The sequence below is a fragment of the Octodon degus genome, unplaced genomic scaffold (assembly GCF_000260255.1).
Source record: "Octodon degus isolate 3935 unplaced genomic scaffold, OctDeg1.0 scaffold00005, whole genome shotgun sequence".
NCBI lineage: Eukaryota > Metazoa > Chordata > Mammalia > Rodentia > Octodontidae > Octodon > Octodon degus.
In genome coordinates, this window is record NW_004524581.1 from 30125085 (window position 1) to 30148110 (window position 23026).

General features: G+C 59.9%; 2 protein-coding genes across 6 annotated transcripts in view; one reads left to right on the forward strand and one right to left on the reverse strand.

The window, feature by feature from the left end:
* The first annotated feature begins 5556 nt into the window (after positions 1-5556).
* Spdef (SAM pointed domain containing ETS transcription factor) lies at positions 5557-17803 on the forward strand. Of its 2 annotated transcripts, none has more exons than XM_004624216.2 (6): positions 5557-5928; positions 12127-12579; positions 15039-15236; positions 16610-16657; positions 16762-16908; positions 17074-17803. In XM_004624216.2, the coding sequence occupies exons 2-6, from the start codon at positions 12156-12158 to the stop codon at positions 17250-17252; spliced, it is 996 nt and encodes a 331-aa protein (XP_004624273.1). In that variant the 5' UTR covers positions 5557-5928; positions 12127-12155; the 3' UTR covers positions 17253-17803. The 2 variants fall into 2 exon arrangements, with proteins under 2 accessions (XP_004624273.1, XP_023576566.1); XM_023720798.1 differs by lacking the exon at positions 5557-5928 and adding an exon at positions 10440-10536.
* Positions 17804-22384: 4581 nt separating this feature from the next.
* Pacsin1 (protein kinase C and casein kinase substrate in neurons 1) overlaps positions 22385-23026 on the reverse strand; it is a 44955-nt gene continuing 44313 nt past the window's right edge. For all 4 annotated transcript variants that reach the window (XM_004624218.3, XM_023720815.1, XM_023720814.1 and 1 more), the window contains one exon: positions 22385-22625. In XM_004624218.3, coding sequence (XP_004624275.1) covers positions 22516-22625 — 110 coding nt within the window. In that variant the 3' untranslated portion in view covers positions 22385-22515. The remainder of the gene's footprint in view (positions 22626-23026) is intronic.

A 23026-nucleotide genomic window follows, 5' to 3' on the forward strand; every position in this document is an offset into this window, starting at 1 on the left:
TGTCCGTCCGTCTGTCTGTTCCCTCACCTATACACAGCCACTGCACTGGCACCCAAGAATGCTAAGCAGGTGCCACAAAATCCTGTCTAGCTTCCAGCCTGGGAGGGGACTCAGGCCACGCAGACCATTTAATAATGGGGGATATGTGCTGTACTCCCTGGGGCCCGAGAATGACAGGCTGGGCAAGAGTTCCCAGCAGATTCTGAAAACATAGCACAAGGCCTCTATAGAAAGAACAAAACCTAGCCCAGGTGTGGTGGTGCACACTTAAAACCCCAGCACTCTGGGAGGGTGAGGTAGGAGGATTGCAGGTTTGAACCCAGCCTGGGCAACTAAGAGATTTAGTGAGACCCTGTCTCAAAATGAAATAAAAATGAGCTGGGGGCATAGTGAAGGCCCTGATTCAAATTCCGGTCTCGAGGTAGGAGTTGTGGGAGGGGACGGGCTGAGTCCCCAGAATTGGGCATGTTCGTGTGTGTGTGTGTGTGTGTGTGTGTGTGTGTGTGTGTTGTGAGGTGGGTGTCCAGCATTCTCAGCAGATTGTCACATGTGACCAGCACCCCTGCAGGTCAGGACCCACAGGAGTGCCCAGAGTTGCTCAGTGGCATTGCCTTTGGACCCAACCCTCACCTGACCAGGGAGCAGCCACTTGTGCAAGGGCCAAGGACCCTGAGCTGTCCCTGGGTGCCACTGCTGCCTGGCCAGGCATCCCACACACCACCCAAGCCCACAAAGCCATCTCTGCTCCGTCCACTCGGCTCACTCTGGGAACACTGGCCATTACTGTGCCTGTGAAGCAGGACAGGTCCTAGGCTGGAGACAAGGCAGTGGTGGTGCCATCAGAGGGTCAGACTGAGTGACCAGAGGGACCCAAGGGCACCCTGAGGTGCTGGGTGCTGAGGCCACCCTGCCACCCTCCACCCTCCCCACCTTCCGAGCTCAGGCCGCCCTGTGGTTTCACCTCACGTCCGCACCCCTTCCTGGTGTAGCCTTGCGCATTTCCTTCATCTTGTGCTGGGCTCTGGCTGCCTGCAGGGCGGACAGGAGGGTGGTGAGATCCGCAGGGCTCTTACGCCATCCACCTGGGCTGAAGAGCAGGCTACCCCACAGCTGGGGTCAGGGCTGTGGAATGGGGCCTGTAGGAGTGCAGTGGCCACAGGCCATGGGTGGGGGTCACATGGTGGCCTTGTCCTCCTTGGTGCCCCTGGCTGGAGCCTGGGATGGGAATGAAGCAGGAAGAATGATCCTGAGGGTTCCCAGTGTCACGAGAGTGAGGCGCTCTGTGGGCCCCACTCGCCTGTGAAATGACCCATGCCCCAGGATTCATGAGGTCAGCAAGGGAGCTGATGCACACAGGGCTGCGGGGACAATCCTGACCTCGGGTGGTCACTGGCTTAAGGAGAGGGCTGTGTGTGGCCCCAGGTGGGTGGGTCATAAAGCAAGGAGATGGCCCTAGGACTGAGCCGCAGGTCTTACAAAAGCCACCAGGGCACCTGGCACATGCTAGGTGCCAGGCTCCACCAGCCTCACATGGGCCTGTGACCTGGTGCCCTGTGGTTGCGCCATCACTTGCTGCTCCTGACCTCTGAAGAAAGATCTTCGGCCCACTTGTATGGGGGAAGGAAACTGAGGCTGGGAGGAGCGCTCCCTGAGGACCCGTGGCAGCACTGGGCCCCTTGGGCTCCTCTAGCCCCAGCGTCACAGGCTACATCCGTATCCTGGGGGCCTCTGGTCATGCCTCACTTCCCAAAATGCAGTGACCACCCTGCAGCCCAGCAGCCCAGACCCACTTGCCCAGCTGTCTCTGCTGTTCCCCTGCCTCCTGGGTTTGTGAGTCTGCGAACTGGACTCCTTCAGGTCTTGGGTGAAATGTCACCAGCAGAGGTTCCACCTGTGGCAGCGCTGATCACCCCAACACACCAAGCCCTCATTTGGTGACTGTTTATCCTCTCCTCAGCGCCGTGGGAGAGCGAGATTGGTGGGTCCTGGTCCCCAGGACCTGGCAGGTCCTAAGTTCCCGGTAACATTTGCTGAAGGCGTGGCTGGGGGTCAGCCGGGAACAGGCCCGGGGGTGCCGAGGAGGGGTGCCTGCTGAGCCGCTCTACCAGGAGGAAACCAGGCAGGGATGCAGCCTAGAGAGCGATGGGGAGGGGGCAAGGCCTGGGCGAGGCGGGGAGCACCCACGGCCACAGGAGTGATACTGCGTGGTGTGCGTGACGCCAGGGGTCCCTGCAGGGTCGAAGACCAGGCTTTCCCCAGCCTGGTTGTCCCCTGGGGCCCAGGTGGAAGGCAGAGCCCCAGCGCAGGACAGAGGCCACGGCCCTCCCTGGAGAGCTGCGAAGCGGCCCTGATAAGGTGGGTGCATTTCAAAGGGGCTCCTGGCAGGGAGAGAGCTGCTGATAGCAGGGCCTCGTGGGGGCCACGGCTGACCCTCCCCGCAGCCAGTGCTGCAGAACAGCCCGATTGTGCTCTTATCGGCTGTGGTTTCTCAGGCCCGGCGGCTCTGCGCGTTAATGGGGAAAAGGCAGCAGCCAGCAGGTGTGGGCAGTGACGTGGGTCCTCCACCTCCGCCCCCCACGACGCAGGGGGATTCCTGGTGCCCGCAGGAGAGGAGGGGTGGGGCGGTGTGCTGGCACTTGGCTCTTCGTGACACAGTGCCAACTGCACACTGACCTGTGCCTCAGCTTCCCCACGGCAGCTGACACAGGATGCTAAGGACAGAGGCACTAGCCCTGAAACTGTCGGGATGATTCTGGGCGTTGACCCAGTGACTCTGGGCCCGCTCTCCTGGCACCTGGCTCACAGCAGTTGGTGAGAGGCAGGCAGGGAAGACAAGAATGAGAAAGTCCTCCTCTTCCTGCTTCCCCACATCAGGCTTGGGAACAGGAGCAATGGCCTCCGTCATGTTTTGGGGCCAGCCAGGCCTGGACCACAGGCCCAAACCCTCCTTCCTGCCTCCCCAGGCCGGAAGTGTGCTCCCTCAGCACCAGGAAACTGCACAGCTTGAAGGAGGGACACCGAGGGTCACTTTGCCCTCAGAAGCCGGCCGAGCCCCAGGGGGTGACTGTGACATCAGGTCACCTGCTGCAGGTGTGGGCAGTCCAGGTGTATCTGAGTCGGGGCTGGTGGCTGAGGACCTGAAAATACCTCACAGTGCTGGATCTCTGGGCATAGCCCCTATCCCAGGCATTCCCAAGTCCCTCACCCACTGCGCAGAGCAGCTGGTGTCCAGGAGAGAGGGTCCCTGCCGGGGGCTGGTGCATCCTGTCTGTACATGTGTGGCCAAGACTCTGGGCCCTGGCGGAGACCCTTGGCCCTGGAGCACCTGCACTGCGGCCGTGGCCTGGGAACCACTGGGCAGCCTGGATGTGCCTTGGGGCGGCCACAACTCCTTCCAGGCCAGCCAACAAGGATGGGAGCACAGGGACACAGCAGAAAGATAGCGGAATCTAACACTGAGACCGACGGGTCCCTGTCACCAGGAGCCTGAGTCTCAGGAAGAGAGAGATGCAGGGAAGAGACAGAGAAAGAGAACTTAAGGTCCATGAAGTCTGTGACACCTAGCAGGGGCCCAGGAAGGCATTCTGAGGGGAGGGAGCTTTTGTCGAAAGTTGGAGAAAGTGTGCATGGGCGCACTCCTCTCAGCTGCTCGGGAAGCAGAGACGGCAGTGTTGCAAGTTCAAGGCTAGTCTGGCAACTTAGTGAGACCCCGTCTCAGAAAAGAAAAGGCACTGGGGTGGGAGCTCAGTGGAAGAGCCCTCACCTGACACATGCCCAGGACCCAGTGCTGCAGGGGATCTGGGAGCTTGGTAGGCCAGGAGAGAGTCACATACCCCGGGCCGTGAGTCTGCCCCGGGGCCCACTGTGCTGCACGGTCGATGCCTGGAGTCTGGAGGAGCTGACAGGATGCGAACTTGGCCAGCGCCTGGGCTCAGCCCCGCAGGCTCAGGCCAAAGACAGTCAGGAGAGCCCTGGCCTGGACCAAACCTGTGCCCCAGTGGTGCCGGGGTCCAACCGAGCTGTGCTGTGACACCACGTGGGCTGGCTCCTGGGAGATGGGTGTGTGTCACCAGAGTCCCTCAGGGTGGGCACCAGCTGCCTCCCTGCCCCCCAGCGTTGCCTGGGTGGGTGTAAGACACGCCCGAACACATCACAGACATTGCGCCTGGGGACTTGGGGTGAAAGGAAAGAGTTCTTTCCTCACTCACCTTGACAGCTCTTTTCAGCTTGAAGAGGCTCCTTCCTGTCACTCTTCAGGCCAGGCTGGCTGAGCCACGAAGCGGGCCCGGGGCTGTGGAGCCCAGTCTGTGGGTCAGGCTCACACCTTGGCTCCTGGATCAGTATCCTTCATCTTTTCCTCAGGATCCAAGATAGCAGCCACAATGCCAGCTATTGCAGCTATATTACAGGCATCTATATGGAGGAAGGATAAAGAAAAAGGCAATAAATGATATGTGCCAACTTTGTTTTTATTTTTTTTTAGTGTTAGAAATTGAACCCATGCCTTGCATATGCCAGACAACTGCTCTACTCTTAATCTACTCTTTTTTTTTTTTTTTTCCAGAACCAGGGATTGAACTCAGGTCCTTGCGCTTGCCAGGGAAGCACTTATTCCACTGAGCCATCTCCCTGGCCCCTATAACTTTTTTTTTTTTTTTTTGGTGGAAGCGGGGATTGAACTCAGGCCCCTGCGCTTGCCAGGCAAGCACTTATTCCATTGGGCCATCTCCTCAGCCCCTTAATCTACTCTTGAGCTATACCTTTAGACCTTATTAGCTTACTTTTTAAGAAAGTTCTTAAAAATCCTATCATAAAACTTCCATTTGGTCAGAGTCATACCTAGCTGCAAGGGAGGCTGGCACAGTCTTCTTTTCAAGTAGCCATGTACCCTGCTAAAAATCACAGGGACTTGGGATTTATCCCAGTGATGCAGTGCTTGTCTGGCAATCATGAGGCCCTGAGTTAGATTCTAGGTACCAAAAGATAAAATAAAATGAAAATCATGGCGTGTTTAATCAAATAAAATTGGGGAATGGCATTGGGGTAACCAGCTTCACCAACCAGCTCGGTAGATGTCACTGATTCTGGGGCACAGTGCTCACGATGCTCAGCAGCATCAGTGCCAGAGATCACAAGAGTGTCCAGCAGGGCCAGCAAATAGCAAGTGCTTCTTGGTGGTGGCCATTAGTGTGAGTGCCTCAGGGACCAAGCAGGGTCTGCCCGGAAACATGGGATCCAGAAGGGCTGGGCCTCTGGAGGTCCCTGGTCAGATGGACCTGTCCTGGGCCCTTGGGTCCCCTCTACTGCCCCTCCACTGGTCCTGGGTGCTACATCCTGTGCCTCACCTGGCCGCCCAGCTCTGCAGATGAAGAACAGTGTGGGTATTGGGGAGCCCCCAGCCTGCTGCCAGGGCCCAACTGCTGGGCAAGCAGGGATCCCCTGAAGGGTTAACCAGGAGCCCGCCTGCGGTCTGAGGGAAGCAGGGAGTGTGTTTGCTCAGGTAAATAAGGAAGGATTACTTATAATGGCAGTCAGGCCCAGCCAACTCTTCATCTCACGGCCGCAGCGCTTCCTCCCCGCGCATTCCTGCGCACCGCGTGCCCACACTGCCCTGAGCCCGTTGTACTCCACCAGCCCCCAGCCTGGGCCGTGGTAGTGACAGCAGGTGGCCTTGGGCACAGGCAGTGGCCTCCCCCTCAGGCACACAGCCCTGAGATTCACCAGCCACCTTTGAGGGTGGCTCAGCTCCTGGTGGCTCCCCTGCAGAGGCTGCCTCAGTCCCCACCCCTGGGGCTGCTGGCCCCCAATCCTGCCGGCCTTCCCCATGCCCGGCTGAGACACTGCAGTGGCCCCAGCTGCCTGCACCTCCTCTGGTCTCCAAGGCTGGCAAGGCAGTGCACGACACCGCGGGTCCCGGACAGCCAACGGGTAAGTCTGGTGGGAGAAACAGCGTGCCTTCTGTGGGAGCCCTGTGACCTCGGCAGAACTTTGGGGACACTTTTGAGGTTCAGAGCTTGTGTTCCAGGCAGCAGGGACCTCATGGAACAGATCCCTTCAACTCCACAGTCCCCTGGGCTGAGCCCAGAGCCTCGGGGAACCCCTAGTCCCCCATGTCCATGGGCTCTGCACTGACCCCAGCTGCCCAGGCTCAGAGGAGTCATACAGGGGGTGCCAGATTTAGAGGCCTGGCCGCTTCTGCTCTGCCACAACCTCTAAGCTACCCCTAGTCCTGGCTGCTCTTCCAAGGGGTCTCCCTGGCCATGACAGCAGGGGCTTGTTGGCCCGAAGGGTCCAGGCTAGGGCTTGGGGTGAGCAGAAGAACCAGGTGGTGTGGTGTCCTCAAGAATCTGGGAATCTGAGGCCTTGTGGGCACATAAGGACACAACAGAGGGGCCCTAAGGGGCCCCAAGACCTCCAGAGCCCTATGTGTGGAGGGGTGACAAGTGGGCAGCCAAAGGGCCTTGGTTCTGGGGTACATATGTGTGCATGTATGTGTATGCATGTGTGCCTGTGTCCATGCATGTACATGTGTGTGTGCAGGCCTCTCCTCACCTGAGCAGCTGTGGCTTCCCAGAGTGACCTCCGGCCCACAGCCCCCCTTGTGACGCATGTAGCCTGTGCACTGCAGCCTGGCAGGGCTGGGTGTCTGAGCGTTTCCTGTCCCCACTGCCTCAGCAACCCCCCAATAAAACAGCAGCTCCCCAGCACCAGCTGCTGGGCTGAGTAACAAAGCAAACAGGGCTTGGGCTGCCGTGGCCCAAAGTGGCAGCGAAGCAGGCAGGAGACTCCTGCCCACAAGGTCCCAGGCCAGGGCTCTGCCAGGCCAGCACAGCCAAGTGTGCCCAGCCTGCCTGCCTGTGGAAATTTCTACCCTGGGTCTGAGGCTGAGGGGCATCCTGGGATCTGGGTGTTGTGGGCATCCTGTCTGGGAACCCCCACCCCGTGAGGCTTGATGGGAAGGACAAATGTTTCCCCGTCACCAGCTATGAAGTTACAGCCCCTTTCACTAGGGCCCTCTGCACAAACCTGGCTTCTGGACATCCACACGCAAGGGCAGGGCCTGCACCCAGTAGGTGCTCAATGGGTGGTCCATAGTCACAAGTGGCAGCAAGCAGAGGGTCCCCAAGAGCACACTGTTTACTGCCGAGGTCCTTGCAAGTGTACTAACAGCCTGGGAAATACTGAGTGGCTCGAGGCCATGCGGCCTGAGTGTGACCTGGAGCCATTTGGGCTGCTGGGTGATGAAAACTGACCGGGTACAGCGCCTGCTGGGGCAGCTGGGGTCTGGTGTTCTCATTGCTCCTGACCCCTTAACGGTGTCTTTCTGGAGGGAACAATCCACAGCAGGGCTTTCACGGTTGCATAGAAGCTAGAGACTGGCATGCTAAATTTGCCAGCTTGTCTCCCAGGCTGAGGTAGGGGGAGCTGGGCATTCCCAGCTCTGGCTTCTCCTAGAAGGCAGGGAGGGTGGACAAGGCCAGACAACAGATGTCCCCAGCACCAGCTTCCTCTTGGAGGTCCTTGCTCCTCAGCCCCCATCCCCTCACCGCTCCCCCTGGGCAGGATTCCAGCCTGGTCTGGGACCCTCCCTGTCCCCACCCCTGGCCTGTCCCTTGTGCCCTGGCCCGGTGAGTGGCCCTGCAGGTGGAGCAACTCTTCCCAATGCAAACTGGTGTGGGCTGGGCTTGCCTTGGGCCCTTCCTGACATTTAGCTCGGCTTTCTCCCTGCCCCTGTGCAGTTCCCAGCAAGGCCTGGGGGCCTGCCAGCTTCTCCCCCAAGGAGAGGGTCCTCAAGTGGGACAGGGCCCATGGGACAGGGCCCAGCTGCCTCTGCCCTGGAGCAAGTTGTTCTGGGGCTGGGAGAATCCCCACTCCCCAGCAGCCTCCCAGGCCTCCGCTCCCTGGAGGCTGCCCATCCCGCCCACCTCTGACCTTTTGGATCTATTTCAGTTCCAAGCCTCCTGGTTTGGTCCATTCTGACTTAGCGTGTGTCCTGTCGCAGTGTCTTCACCTTATCCCCATGCCCCTTTCCGAGTCAGGAGATATCCAAGCACCTCTCCTCCACTCAGAGCCAGAGGCTGCCCTGCCTCTGCCTCCCCCCAGACAGGAGTGCAGAGCAGTTCCTGAAGCACACATGGCTGGAGGAGGGGACACAGCCTTCCCACACCTCTGTCCTGCCTGGGGACACCAGCCACAGGGACCCAGCTGTCCTTAGGAGTCCCCCGCTCCCTGGTGAAGAGCTCAAGGCCCAGGAGCTGTAGGAGCAGTGGCCTCTGGGTGTCTTCAGGCCTTGGCTTCCACGATGAGACTGGGCTGGGACCCCAGAGTGCTACACAGGGAGGGACAGGGAGCATCTACAAGTGCACCAGCAAGAGGCCCTGGCCTGCCCAAGGCAGAGGAAGAGCACAGACAGGCTGAGCGAAGATGGGACTTGCAGTTTCTGGGTTGGGCAGAGCTGTGCTCCCTGTGGACAGAAGTTGGGTCCTTTGCCCATGATTCAAGCCCAGGGCTCCTGTGGGCTGTGGTCCCTGCTGGCTGGGGGACGTGCAGACAGCCTGGCAGCGGTGCTGCTGGCCAGAAGGGCACACCAGGTCTGTCAGAGCCTCCAGACATCCACTTCAGGGGTGATGAGGGAAACTGAGTCTCGCCCTTCCGCCAGCCCAAAATGCCAGGCTGCGTTGTTTCCGCTATCGAGGGAGCAGCTACTGCCCACGACTAGTTATCTGCCACCTTCCTCCCAAGGTCTAGGGTCAGGCAGAGGCAAGAGGGAGCCGCAGGGCATAGAACTGTGCAGGATCCAGACCAGAAGTGAGATGAGAGTGCGGGTAGCAGGGCCCTTCGGAGGCTAGCCTAAGGGCAGGACACAGGCCTGCCCCACTGGCCCGGACCCCTCCTTCCCGGTCAGCTTGGGCATGGTGCTCTTGGAGCCTGCAGGGACCTGCTGCTGCTCTAGGATATAGCCTCCAGATCCTCCTCTGCGAGGCGAGATTCCCAGGGCCAGGTGGGCAGGCCCAGGATGGCCCTGTGCAAGGCCAGGCAGGTGGCTTCTCTCCAAGGTGCTGAGCGGCAGATGGCCAGGCCCCGGGCCCACCCCTACATGCTGGCTCAGCCTGTTAAAGGGGTGCACAGGTTGCTAGGGGTGAGGGAGGGCAGTGAGGGGGAGCCCAAGGAGGTGCTGGGCTCCTTCTGTGGAGAGGCTGGCAGGTAGTTGCCTTCACCCTGTCCCACCACTCCCTGTGGGGCCAAGCTGGGTCCTGGGTGCCCCGGGACAGGGTACATCATGTGGATGCTGGGCCCATCTGCCCCACACTACAACCCAGGAGTGGGAACCTGGGGCCTGGACCAGATAGGGTGTGGGAGAATCCAGGGCTGAAGTGGGGACCTCCCAGGTGACTCCATTTCCCGACACAGTGCCAGGTGGGCAGGAGAGAGCTGTGCTCTGCCCCAACTCTGGTCTCTGCCTTCTCCCCTGCCTGTCTTCCTGGGGGTTGGAGTTGCCGAGAGGGACTCTCTGTGGCTGATCCCCACCCCCCATCCGTCCTCTGCCAGCTGTTACCAAACCCCCATTGTCTGGAGGGGGAACCCGGCTCCAGGGCAGAAGGGAGCAGGACATGCGGTGCCCTAATCCACACACACGCGGCTTAATCCAGGGGATCAAGTGGAGGTTTGAGAGCTGGAGGCATCACTTGGGAGACAGTGGCCCTAGGAGGGCTGGGCCAACTTCTGATCGGGGCCTAGTGGACACCAGTCCTGGCCCAGGGCCAGGCCCACAGGGCCGCTGGAGGCCTGCGACCTGGTGCTGGCCGTGCTGTGATGTGGGCACTCCCCTGCCACTCTGAGACTCAGGTGCCCTGTGCAGGAGCCCCGTGGGCAGGACTCAGCTGGGGGTTTTATCGCTGCTGAAGACCTGGCACAGGCTGCGGAGTAGGGGTCAGCGGCTGCGGGCAGGAGGACCACAGGGGAAAGAAGCCACAGGCATCCTTGGCAGGGCTGCCCCAGTGGGAGAAACGAGCCTGAGTGCTGTCCCCATGTCACCCCTGCTCTGATCTGGATCCCAGAGCACAGTGCTCCCCTTCTCTGGCTTCATTGCACCTCGGGTCCCGGGTAGGTCTGAATGTTGGGGTGTGAAGAAGCCTGGTAGAACCCCCAAGAAGAGGGACAGGTCCCATGGGCAGAACTGGTGGGGAGCCTGGGCCAGTGCACAACCCCCTGAGTCTCCCCAGCTGCATCTAAACGCAGGCTCCCGGGCGTGGGTGACAGGGCCCACAGGGTGTGTGCCTGGGGCGGGCACCCCAGGCCTGCTCCCAAGCCTGTGAGGCACAGCCCGACCTGAGTTGTGTTAACCATTAACTCAGGAGGGCTGGCATCAGGCCAGGCCTGGGGAGTAGCTCCTTGGTGTGTAGCAGGGCAAGGGGAGCTGGCATGCGGGGTGCAGAGGGCAGGGTGGGAATTCACTGCTGGCTGCAGCACCCTGAGCCAGGAGTCTAGAGATGGGATCCAGGCCAGGCGAGGCCTGACTGCCCCGTCAGAACAGAGGTGAGAACGAGTCCCAGGCTGGCTGCCACCCTCCACGGCAGAGGACAGGTGTCCAGGCCCACGGAGCACAGGACAAAGCATGGGAAGCGCAGCCCTCACTGCCTACTCCTCCCCCGGACCCCGCAGCTGCCTCGGAGGAAGTGAACCTCTTTGCTCCTTGAAAGCACAGCTTCCTGGCCTGCCGCCTGCGCTGGCAGAGACCAGCCTAACGTGGCAGGCATGGGGCTCTGGGGACGTGGACGTCCAAAGGCTGGTGGAGCCACCTGGGCAGGGTGTGGGCCCCGGCCAGGGTGGGACCCAGGCAGAGCAGGCTGTGCGCACTACCTGGGTAAATAACAGCAGCCCACAGCACACAAGTATTTGCAGAGAAGGGCCTGAAAGGACGCCAGGCTGCCTCGTGCCCCGCAACCCAGCCCCCTCCATCCCTGCCCACCCCACCCACCCTGACCTTTTCTTCCTTGTCACTTAAAGGAGCCCTTGAAAGGAAGAATGGATGCCAAAGGGAACAGCTCTTTGTCTTGCTGGCAGGAAGCTGCAGGGCTGCCATGGAAGGTTGGGAAGGTTGGGCACTGAGCAAGGGGTGGGCAGAGGGAACTGAGTTCTCCCTGTTCTAGTCACCAAGCTTTGCTCTCCAGAGAGGAAAAGACGTCCCTTTCTGAGTTGTCAGGAAGGTCTCGAGCAGGCTAGCTGCCCCCCGAGGCCATGCAGGCTGGTCTCCAGGGTGATGGGAGATGGCCAGGTGCCATCAGCTGCGCCATTGCCATCCCTCTGTGTGCCTCCCCCTCCCAGCCAGACACCGGTCACCCCGGTCACCCAAAGGCCTTCAACATCGCTGTTGTCCCAACTCCATCCCCAGTGCTCAGGTCGCCTAAGAATGAGGTTTCTGCCACTCACCAAAGAGCCAAGCCCACCTGTCCTCCCCACAGACACTGCCTCTTGCCTTCTTCTTTTTTTTTTTCTTTTCTTAATGAGCATCTCATTAAGTGGCCCAGTGTAGGCTCGAGCTTGCAGTCCTCCTGCCTCAACTTCCCAGTGCGCCAGCCTCTCTTCTTTCCTTCCTGCCAAACACCCCTTGAAGTTCTAGGGGTGCACACACCACTAGGCAACCTTCTACTTCTGTTTTGGTTTCTTTAGTCTTAGGCCTATAACTCACCAATTGCCCCAGGGACCCCAAGGGTTTTATGGTGTCAAAGTTGAAAGTCCCCTCTCCCACACTATGCACTGAAACAGTTCTGAGGACAGCCCTGGGGAGGGTCCCCTGCCCCAGTGACAGGCGCAGCGTGAGAGATTTAGGTTAGGTTGGCAGGAAGGCTTGGAACAGGAAGGGCCCCCCTGTCCAAACCTCAATTTGCTCATCTGCAAAATGGGTCACCACACTGCCCATCCTGAACCTCAGGGTTGCTTTAAGCTTGTCATTTGGGTCCAGATTTGCAGCTCGAGGCCAGGCTGGCCCTCTCCTGGCTGTCTTCCCACTAGCACTGATCTCAGTGCCCAGTGACCCAGAAGCCCCCACCCCCAGCCCCCTCTTCCCGGCAACCAGCTTAACGGCCCCACTGGAGGCGGTCAGCCTTGCCTCTTTCCTCTCTGCAGACACCGCCGCCAGCCCGAGCTGCAGCGGCATGGGCAGCGCCAGTCCGGGCCTGAGCTCTGCGCCCCCCGGCTGCCTGCTGCTGCCCCCCGACGCGGCACTGCACTCAGGCCTGGAGAAGGTGGCGGGGCCTGAGAAAGGGGACTGGAGCCCCAGCCCTCCTGCCTCGCCCGAGCAGGGCCTGCCCGCCTTCTACCTCTCCGACTTCGACATGTTGTACCCTGAGGCCGGCACCTGGGTGGCCAAGGGCCCCATGGCCGGCACCCGGGAGGAGCCGCCCGAGGAGCCCGAGCAGTGCCCAGTCATCGACAGCCAGGCCCCGGGGGGCAGCCTGGATCTCGAGCCGGGCGGGCTGGCGCTGGAGGAGCACTCGCTGGAGCAGGTGCAGTCCATGGTGGTGGGCGAGGTGCTCAAGGACATCGAGACGGCCTGCAAGCTGCTCAACATCACCGCGGGTGAGCCGGGCCTCTGCAGCCTCCGGGTGGGCGCTGGGGTGGCGGCCTGCACTTGGGGGGCACTGCTGGGCCGCCACGGCCTGGCTGGGAGGGACCCCGCCGTCCCAGGCCCCGCCCTGCTGCCGGAGCCCCACTTAGCAGGTGCGGGGCGCGGGGGTCCTAGCTCTACTCCCACTCCCACTCCGCTCTCCTTTCCTCCTCAGCCACCTGCAGCACCAGCCTGAGGACCTTCTCCCGGCAGGCCTGTCAGCCTAGAGTGCTTTTTCCCCAGATATCCACGGGACCCCTCCCCAGGCCCCTTAGGCCCCAGCCCAGGTGTCACAGCCTCAGCGAGGCCTGAGGACACTGTTGCCCACCTCCGGCTCCTAACCCCTCAGCCTACGTAGGTGCCTCTCAGCACCAGCTTTCCTCAGACCTGCTCCTGGCTGCCATCTGTGACTCCCTCTAGAGTACACACGTTATAGGGGCAGGGATTTACCCCTTGCTTGCTCATGCCCACACCTCAGGGCCTCGGGTGGCACCTGGATATAATAGCTGTTCAATAAACAGCTGTAGAGCAAATCGAACCCAAAGCTCTCATCTGTCCCCCAGGCTGTGTTCCAAGAGTAGGGATGGCAGTGGGGACACAGTGTGAAGGGCTGTATGTCCCTGGGCTGGTATTATTTAGAGGGAACAGGTCATAAATAAGCAGATCCACGTGCCCCAGCATGTGTGGTGAGGAGGGCGCAGCAGGCCAAGTACACCAGCCCCTGCCAGGCCGGGAAGGTGGATGTGGCTCTGTCCTAACTGAAGCTTTCACCAAGAAGCAGGGGTCTTCCACAGCCCTCAGGCCCAGCCCCTGCCTGCAGCGGCCCCAGAGGGAAGCTCCGCTACGGCCCGAGGGCCCTGTCCCCCCTGTTCTGCCCATTTCCACCACATTCCACCCCAGGAGGTCTCTATACCCTCAGAACAATGAGGGTAGAAATAACTCACTTTGACCTCAGGGAGGAAATGGGCTCATTATGAAGGAGGTCAAGGTGTTTGCCTGCTGTTTGCTTGTGACCCCTGCTGTTACAGTGCCCCCCAGCTGAAGCCCTGTGTGCCCTGCCAGGGGGATGCAGAATCCTAGCCAGTGACCAGAGGCAACCCTGGCCTCCGAAGCCCACAGCTGCTCCATAGCTGCCCCGCCCCTGCTGCTGTGGACTCAACATACACGCCTTGAACAGCGCACATACACCTCAGCAGGCCTCAGTTTCCTCCCCTGTAAAGTACCAGGATGAAGTGATGTGTGGACTAGTAACAATATGAGATGCAATTGAAAAATACGGTGTGAGGTTAAAGTTTAAAATGTGCTACAATAAAAGACACACTGGGGTGAATCCGTGTCAAAATACTTCCCTGGGCACCAAAGACCCTCATCCCTCTGGCCTTGGCAATTTCTGCAGCAGCTCTGGAGCACTCTTTCCTGAGCATCTAAAGTTGTGCTGTCCTGGCTGCCTCGGTGCTGGCACTGCCCGAAACAGTTCCTTTTCACAGTCATTTCAGCTCCAAAGAGGAGCCAGGAGTCACAGGGCCCCAGGTTCAGTGAGCAAGGCAGGCGCTTTCACAGGCTGCCTTTCACTGGACAGCACTTCGGTGGCAGCATTCACCACCATTTTGATCACACCTCCACAAGAGAGAGGCCTGCAGAGCTGCTTCAGAGAGTGACAAGAAGGATAGGATCAGTGTGTGCAAAGCAAGGGGGAAGGCTCTGGGGGACTCAGGGACACATGCCTTCTATTCTAAGAGTTTTAAAATCTTTTTAAAAAATATTTATTTGGTGCAGGGTCTCGCTATGCAGCTCAGACCTGTAACGATCCTTCCCCAGCGCAGCTTCAGGGCTCGCACCGCACGTGGTACCAGGGACCGAACCCGGGTCCATGTGCTTGCCAGCCAGACCCTTGGACTGCCGAGCTATCTCCCTAGCCCTGTAAGAAGTTTTTAAAACTTAAGCATTCTGCATATACTGTGACGGGTCCTTGTTACTCCGGGCTCAGTTTTTCTCTGGTTCTTGAGGGACTTGAGGGGAGCAAGAAGTTGCTACAGAGTTCAGGTGTTGAGGCTTAAAGCCTCTGTCCCCAGCACGGTGTGATGGCGCATGCCTGTCATCCCAGCACTCAGCTTGAGCTACAATGTGAGCTCTAGGCCAGCCTGAACTGCCTGGTGAGACCCTGTCTCAAAAAAAAGGTAGCTAAAGAGCTCAGGTGCTTCTGGCTTAAAGTCTCTGTCCCCTCCAGGGCTGGGGCTCCCCTTAGCAGTGGCCCAAGCCGCGTTTGTTTTCAGGATCCTGGCTGCGTCCTCTGGCTCCTCTCTTTCCTGGGTTCGTGCCTCTGCAGGGCCCTAACATCCTGCCCAGACCCGGCTCACCTCCCTCCCAAGGAGCCCATGGTCCTGGAGCACAGAGGGTCGCATTCAGAGCCCAGTGGGTGTCTCTCCCCCAGACCCCGTGGACTGGAGCCCTGGCAATGTACAGAAGTGGCTTCTGTGGACCGAGCACCAGTACCGGCTGCCCGCCGTGGGCACGGCCTTCCAGGAGCTGGGGGGCAAGGAGCTGTGTGCCCTGTCTGAGGAACAGTTCCGCCAGCGCTCACCCCTGGGTGGGGACGTGCTGCATGCCCACCTGGACATCTGGAAATCAGGTGGGACAGTGGAGGCCAGGGAGGGAGGCCAGTACAAAGGCTGATTTCCTCCATGGGGGAGCAGCCCCTGCCCCAACCAGGACGCCCCTCAGAATTCAGCTCCAATGACAACAGCCTAGGGGAACTCACCAACCCATCCCAGTCCTGGCCAAGGCTTCAGAATTTAACACAGAGTACATGGAGGACTTTTTGGGAAGTGGAGGCAGGAGGATCACAAGTTCAAGTCCAGCCTGAGCAATTTAGTGACTTAGCAACACCCTGTCTCAAAATTAAAAAAGAAAAAAATAGTAACCCCACCCTTCGGGAGGCAGAGGCATGAGTTCAAGACCAGTCTGAACTGCATAGCCCAAACAGGACTTGAACTTCAGATCCTCCTGCCTCAGCCTCCCAGAGTGCTGGGATTACAGATGTGAGCCATCTTACCCAGCTGACCTCTATGTTTCTTTTCTACTTTTTTTTTTTTTAACTAGAGCTAGTTTATTTATTCATTTATTTATTTTATGGCTGGCTCAGCCCACCCCAGGAGCGGGGTCTCATGGAATGTGGTGCCGGGGATCGAACCGTGGTCCCTGTGCACTTTGCCTAAACTTACCTAAGCAGGCGCTTTAGAACACTGAGCTATCTCGCCAGCCCTGCCCTCTATGTTTCAATGGCCATGTGCCCCCCTACACCTTTACATTGTCTCCATGGCATCAGCCACTTTCTGGGTGCTGTACACAGCTTCCCACTTTGCTCAGTCTGTCAAGGTCCCTGCTTTAAGGGCCTGGAAAGAAGAAGGGAACAGGACCTAGGCCCAGGATCCTGCCAGAGACCACGATGCTGTGGCTCAGACTCTGGCCAGAGGGTCGTGATGTGCACAGGAGCACCCCACCCCACCCTGCCATCATCATGGAGGCGGGAGAGCTGGGCCTGGTTGGCAGGGGGAGGCTGGGGGGCCTGGAAGCCTTCGGTGCCTTGGGCAGCGGAGGCCAGGAAGCAGATGTCACTGTGAGTGACATCCCCACACCTGCTGGCTCTCAGGTGTGTCCAGGGGACAGGTCTGCACCGGGACAGGAGACAGGGACATTTGCGGGGCCCTGAGCTCTGAAACCCTAAATCTCCCAGGAAGCTCCTCACAGGCAGCTTGCTTTTGAACGTATTTTATTAGCGCGGCACCAGGAATCAAACTCAGGACCTCGTGCTTGTCAGGCAGGTACTGAGCCATTGAGCTAAATCCCTGGCCCGCACTTTGCTTTTGGATTGGCGATAAGCAGGAGCTCAGGGGACAACCCAGCCTCCACCAGGGGCTCTATGGCCCACAGTAGCACCCATTAGCCTTCCCCATCTCCCCTGGGCCCCTCCTGGGTCCTCAGTGCGCTCTCCTTGTCCCACAGCGGCTTGGATGAAGGCGAGGACCTCACCTGGGGCTGTCCACTGCTGCGGTGAGCCCAGTGGGGGGGCAGGGAGGGTGGCCGGAAGGTGGGGTGGCTGCCTCCTGGGCCCGGTGGCTGTGGCTGCCCGCTCATCACCCTCCCCTGGCCGCCAGCATCCACCAGCGAGGACAGCTGGGCAGACAGTGAGGTGGATTCATCGTGCTCGGGACAGCCCATCCATCTCTGGCAGTTCCTGCGGGAGCTGTTGCTCAAGCCACACAGCTATGGCCGCCTCATCCGCTGGCTCAACAAGGACAAGGGTGAGTGGAGGGCTGTGGACCACAGGGTCTGTGTCCCCGTCTGCGGGACTCGGCCACACGCTGTTCTGGTAAGGGTCCCAGGATGACCAGGTGGGCTCTGCGCGCCTTTCTTCTTCCTGGCCTGCCCTCACCTCTGCCTCTTTCTGGACCCTCCTCCTCACTTAGGCATCTTCAAAATCGAGGACTCTGCCCAAGTGGCCCGGCTATGGGGCATCCGGAAGAACCGCCCAGCCATGAACTACGACAAGCTGAGCCGCTCCATCCGCCAGTATTACAAGAAGGGGATCATCCGCAAGCCGGACATCTCCCAGCGCCTGGTCTACCAGTTCGTGCACCCCATCTGAGGCCCTCAGTCACCCTGCCTCTGTCCTGCCACCTTGGCTCTGGCCACATGTGGCCAGGCTTGGGGACCAAGGGCAGCTTGAGGTTGGGTCCCCAAGCACAAGGTCAGGGGGCGGCCCACTGTTGCCAGGGGTACAGCAAGCTCCCTGGGACCCCGGCCCTTGCTGCTTACATATACAGTGCCCTGGTGGACGCGGGGTAACAGGCTGCTCCCCACGAAAGGACCTCTCCACCCGCCTCGGACCCCATAGGCCCAGAGCAGCACCTGCCAAACAGCGGGGATGCAGCGTGGCTGTGACTGTGGGGCATCCTCTGTCCCAGCCCTTCTGCCTGCTCTACCCCAGGCCTGGCGAGGAGCTAGGAGGCGCCTGCACCCTGAGGTGGGAGCCAGGGATGTGAGCATATAGACAGGTCTCCAGGGTCGGTGAGGGGATGGGAGCGTCTGGAGCCCACTGGTGGTCAAGTGGTTACCAGTGGTCACGCACAGCGACACACACCTAGATCCCAGCACTCTGGGAGGCTGAGGCAGGAGGATGCCATGTGGGAGCCCCTTCTGGGCAATTTAGCAAGACCCTGTCTCAAAATAAATTAAAAGAAAAAACTGGGAATGTTAGCTCAGTATGAATTCCTAATATTTCAAAAACGTTAAATTTTGTGGGGTTTTTTGTTACAAAGGCTTAGGGTGGCAGGGGAAGGTAGCATTGAGCCGGGGGCCGGGGAGATGGCTCAGTAGAATAAGCGCTTGCCTGGCAAGCGCAAGGGCCTGAGTTCAATCCCCGGTTCCGAAAAAAAAAAAAAAAAAAAAAAAAGAAGAAGAAGAAGAAGGAAAGAGATAACGGGTCAGAATGAGCTTGTGGAAGACAGTGAAGCCAGCAGGCCAAGGAGGGACCCTCACATCCTGCCCGGGAAGAGGCTTCTGGGGGCCGGGGGCAGAGGAACGGCGCTGGGGCTGACCGCGACTGCGCAGCTGCGGGAGGCCACACGGCCGCCGCTGTCCCCGCGGGCAGCTCCAAGTGCTCCCCGAGCGGAGCGTCCACGGAGGAGGCCCTCGGGCGCGCCGGGATTCCTGGTCACTGGCCTTCCCAACAAAACTGCAGTGGTGTGTCCTCCCCGTTTCCCACACTGAGGCCCAGAGAGGCTCAACGGCTTGCTCGGTCACTCAGCTGATTTACCGCAGACCTAGGGGCGCCAGCTCAGAGCACCGGCCGCCCTGCCCCTCCGTCCCTCGGGCCTCAGAACTGGCCGGCACCGACCCACCGCCTGCATCCTGCGCCCCAGCCGCGCTTCTAGGCCACTGAGGGTTAAAGGCGGCTCTGGACTCCTGCCTTCTGCCCCCAGCGATTTTATTGTCTTCGGAAGAAAGTTTACGCCTGGCAGCGAGCAAACAGCCCGTCGGCGTCTGCCAGCTGCGGCCGAACGAGGAGGAGGGGGCCCTGCTGCCTCCCGCCCGGTGGGGCAGCCTGGGAGCCCGGCCAGCCCCGGCCTCTGCTTGCTGAACCAACTGGTTTTGTCTCGGGCCAGCCCGCCCCGCCTCCAGGGGGTTCCTGGAGCCAGCGCTGGGATTGGACATCCGGGCCAGCCTGCCCTGCACTAGCTGGTGCTGCTGGCAGAGTGCAGGCTGGGATTGGGGAGCACAGGCGGGGATGAGAGGTCAGAGTGGGGAGCAGGGAGGCTTGTGGGGTGCAGGCAGCCCTTGGCAGGAGCTCCCCCACGCAGGGACACCTTGTGAGCCGGCAGCCAGCTCCTCCTCCTCCACCTGGTGCCCTGCACAGACCCTCCCAGGCCCCTCACAGGGCACACTCTGAGCTCCTGGGCTCCCTGTGACTGAAGGGACAGCTTCAAGTGGAGGTGGAGATGGGGAGTGGGAGAGGGACAGCAAAAGCCTCGGCCACCTCCCGCCAACCCCAATCCTGAGCATGTGATGAGGCAGGAGAAGGAGTTGGGCTAAGGAGCTGGCAGTTTTCCGTCCTGGGGATTTAACCCAGGGCCTGGATAATGCCACAGTTATTCATTTGTGTGATGTTTAAAAAAAAATTTTTTTGAGACATTGTCTTGCTGCACCGTTGCCCAGGCTGGTCTCAAATGTGCAATCCTTGGGCCTCAGCCTCCCAGGAAGCAAGCTGGGATAGCAAGTGTGCCCCATCACACCACCGAGAAGGCTGGGTTGTATCAGTGCCCTGCCCAGCTGCTGTCACAGAGGGGCCTGTGTCCTCCCAAAGAGATCCAGCTGGGGTGCAGGGGGAGCTCCAGGGCTGGACTTGGAGTTGACTGATTGCGTTGCGCTCCAGTCCTGCCCAGTCCTGCTGGCCTTCCCAGGGGCTCCCCTGAGAACAGCCGTCAGGGTAGATCAGACCCCTGGCACAGCAGGGCCTGTTGTCACACCCAGTGAGCCTAGGCCTGAGGTAACAGAACCATGGGCTTCAGCAGCCGCTTTGATAAGTTCTGCTTTAAAAACTGAAAATGTGAGCTAGTAAGATGGCTCAGTGGTCTAAAGCACCTACTTAGAACAAGCTAAGCTAAACAAAGCACAAGGACCTCGGTTCAATCCCCCAGCACCACATGCCAGCCAGCCCTGCCCCCTGGTGGGCTTGAACTGGCCACAGACAAAATAAATGAATAAATTTTTTAAAAAATGAGTACTTCTTAAAAAAAAAAAAAAAAAAAAAACCGAAAGTGTGAGCTAGTCATAGTGCCGCACACCTGTAATTCCAGCACTATGAGAGGCTGAGGTAGGAGGATCACAGGTTCAAGCCCAGCCTGAGCACCTCCACCAAACCCTGTCTCAAAAAAATTTAGAAGGGCTGGGGCTGTGGCTCAGTGTGAAGGCCTTCAGTGCGACCCCTTGGTCCTGAAAAAAGAAAAGCTGCAAGTTATGTGAGGGCGACCATCACCTTTGAGCCATGCCTGAGTTTTGGAGTCTCAGTGCTGCAGTTCTCCTGGCCAGTGGTGTCCCTGGACACCTAGTATCCAAGTAGGCTGGCGCCTCAGGAAGCACCCAGCCCTGCTCTGGGACCATCTCCCTGACAGATGTCCCCACCCCAAGGGCCTAGGCCACAATAAGACACTCGAGACTCGAGAAGACCACATCCAGCCAGGTTGACACAGTTCTGGGTTTTATCCACAGTCATACAGTCACGACTTATATATAGATATAGATATTTGTATTTATATACCTTTAAATTACACAATCATGTACAAAACAGGTGCGTTGCTGAGACCACAGCACTTCTCGGAGGTTCACAGGTGTCGGAACTAATGGAGTCAGGAAGCCTCGGGCGGCAGGTGGCGGCGGCGGCGGGGCAGCCAGGGCTCTCGCAAGCCCAGCTGTAGGGTGGTCGGTACTGGAGACAGACGCCCATCCCTGGCTGAGCCCGCCAGGGCCAGGCCTGCCACCCATCGTGTTGGGGAGGGCGGGGCTGTGGGAGGCGGGGGGCGTGGTCTGGACACCAGCACTGACAGGGGGGGTGGGCCCCACCTCAGGAGACTTGACGAGGTGAGACCCTCCTGCGTTGGGGTCCTGAGGGGTTTGGGGGCCGATCCCACTTGGGGTTGTGGCGGTGGCTGCTCTAAAGGGGTAGGTTCCCCAGTCCTTGCCGGCACTGGGCAGCCACAGGGACAGGCCTGGGTCCAGCCTGGTACAAAGAGGGGGTTAGGCCCCAAGGTGCAGGCAAGCCCGCTTCCTGCCTCTGTAGGCAAGTGGTAGGAGCAGAGCCCCTAGCCCCCGATGTGGGTTCAGCAAGGGCTCTGGGCTCCGAGGGGCTCAGGCCAGGTCTCGGGCTGCCACAGAGGCTCAGAGACCAGACAGTGATAAGAAGTGCAGGCAGCTGGGAGCCTGCCTGTGCCTCGTGCCATTGTCCTTGGCACTGAGTGAGGCCTGTCCAGCCTGGGCCCCTGCCAGAGCTGTCAGTGCCCACAGGAACGGGGCAGAGCCCTAGGGCTGGGGCTGCAGGTTGCCTTTGCCTGGAGCCCCAGGAGAACACTGAAGCAGGAAGGAAGGGTCCAGAGCCTGCCAGTGGCAGCACCAGTACCTGACACCGGGACTACTGCTCTCACCAGGCCAGTTGGTCCTCTGCCCCTCACTCCTTTCACTGGGACCCAGGCTTGGAGAGGTGGGGGCGCTGCCAGCAGGAAAATGTTCAGCGAGGTTGGGGGACCCGGAAGAAAGATGGGGTGGCTGTCCAGCCCGAGGCCAGAGGCGCTCTCTCCGGCCCCACTTGACTGCAGGTTTTGCCCTGATGGCCGTAGGCTGGGAGAGCCTGTGGCCCTCCAGCATGTCCCAAGGCCCCAGACGCAAGAGAGGGGTGGAGACAGTCAGGCCAGGAGCCTTGCAGGCACAAGGCTTATCTTGGAGAGCTGACACAGCCTGTGATTCTAGGGTTTGGCTAGGTATGCAGGGAGTGAGAGCAGGACTGGGCAAGATGTCCTCCTCCCCAGGAAATGGGAGGAGGCTGCTACTGTTGCTGGCTTTGCCCTGGGTTTGGGGCCCCTACCCCTAGCCAAAGGGCTTAAGAGGGCCTCTGTGAGTGACTGAGGGGTGTGGCTCTGAGGAGGGGGCTCTGCCCACAGTGCTGGCAGCTGGGAAGAAGGGTCTTGGTCCACAGATGGCCTGGCTATGGCCTGGCCTTGGGAGGCTGGCACAGCCTGGGCTGAGGGCCCAGTGTCCTTCCACTCACCCTGCCCTACACCCCTCCATCCAGCTCACCCCTTTTCATTTCTGGGGAAGCCTGGGAACCTCTATAGGAAAGAAGGGTGACACTTCCTCCTCCAGCCCCACTGATCCCAAGGGATGGGTCTAGAAGAAGAAGGTTCTCCTGGGGTAGTGGAAGACTCGAGATTGGGGTCTCCCTTTCCGGGGAGAGGCAGGGGAGAGGGAAGAGGTTAGGAAGCCAGGCTCAGAGAGCAGGGGGGTGCTGGCATCTGCGGTGGGTTGGGGCAGGTAGGCGACAGTGAGGCAGGGTACATGGGTCCAGATGTCTCTCAGGGCTCAGGAGACTCTTTGGTGGACTCCGAAGAGCAGATGTGATGTTGGGCTAAGTCCTAAGACCCTCAGCCACCCCGGGGCCATCGTCCCAAGTTCCACCACCCTGGCTCCAGGTGGCCCTGCAAATGCTCTGTCTCTTTATATTTTTTTTGTTCTGTTTGACTTTTAAAAAAATAAAAGCTTGATCGGAAAATATGTCTGGAACTCTATGGCAAGGGGAGGGGGAGGAGCGAGAGGAGGGCGGGGCCGCGGTGGGACGGAGGGAGGGTGTGGCCGGCGGGCAACTAGATGGCCTCCACGTAGTTGGCGGGGTACAGGCCCAGCTGCCCGCTGTCCAGCCGCCCACGGCACCAACCCTGCTCGTCCTCTTCACCCAGCTTGGTGAGCTCGTCTCCTGGGAAGAGAACACAAGAAGGGATGGTTGGCCCAACAGGAGCAGAGAAGCTGGCCAGTCCTCGGTCCAGTGAGACCTCCAAGGCCCCCTCGGCGTTGTAGTTCCAATGCACCCACCTTGGCTTCTGACCTCGGCCACGGCCCCACCTCATCTCAACCCAGCATTCGTGTGCATCACCTCACCTGAATCGGTCGGCCCTGATGTCCAGGATCCGCCTCCAGTTCCTTTCACAGCTTCCAGCCCTGCTCCTTAAATTCTGTCTCTACTCTACCCCACCTTATTCCATGCGTTCCCTAATCCAAACCTTCGGAGGAAGGCTCGGGCCCTGCCCCCCGCCACACCCCACCAGGTCCTGGCCCCGCCCCCGGGCCCCTCCCCTCCCCCAGCCCGGACCCAGCCCT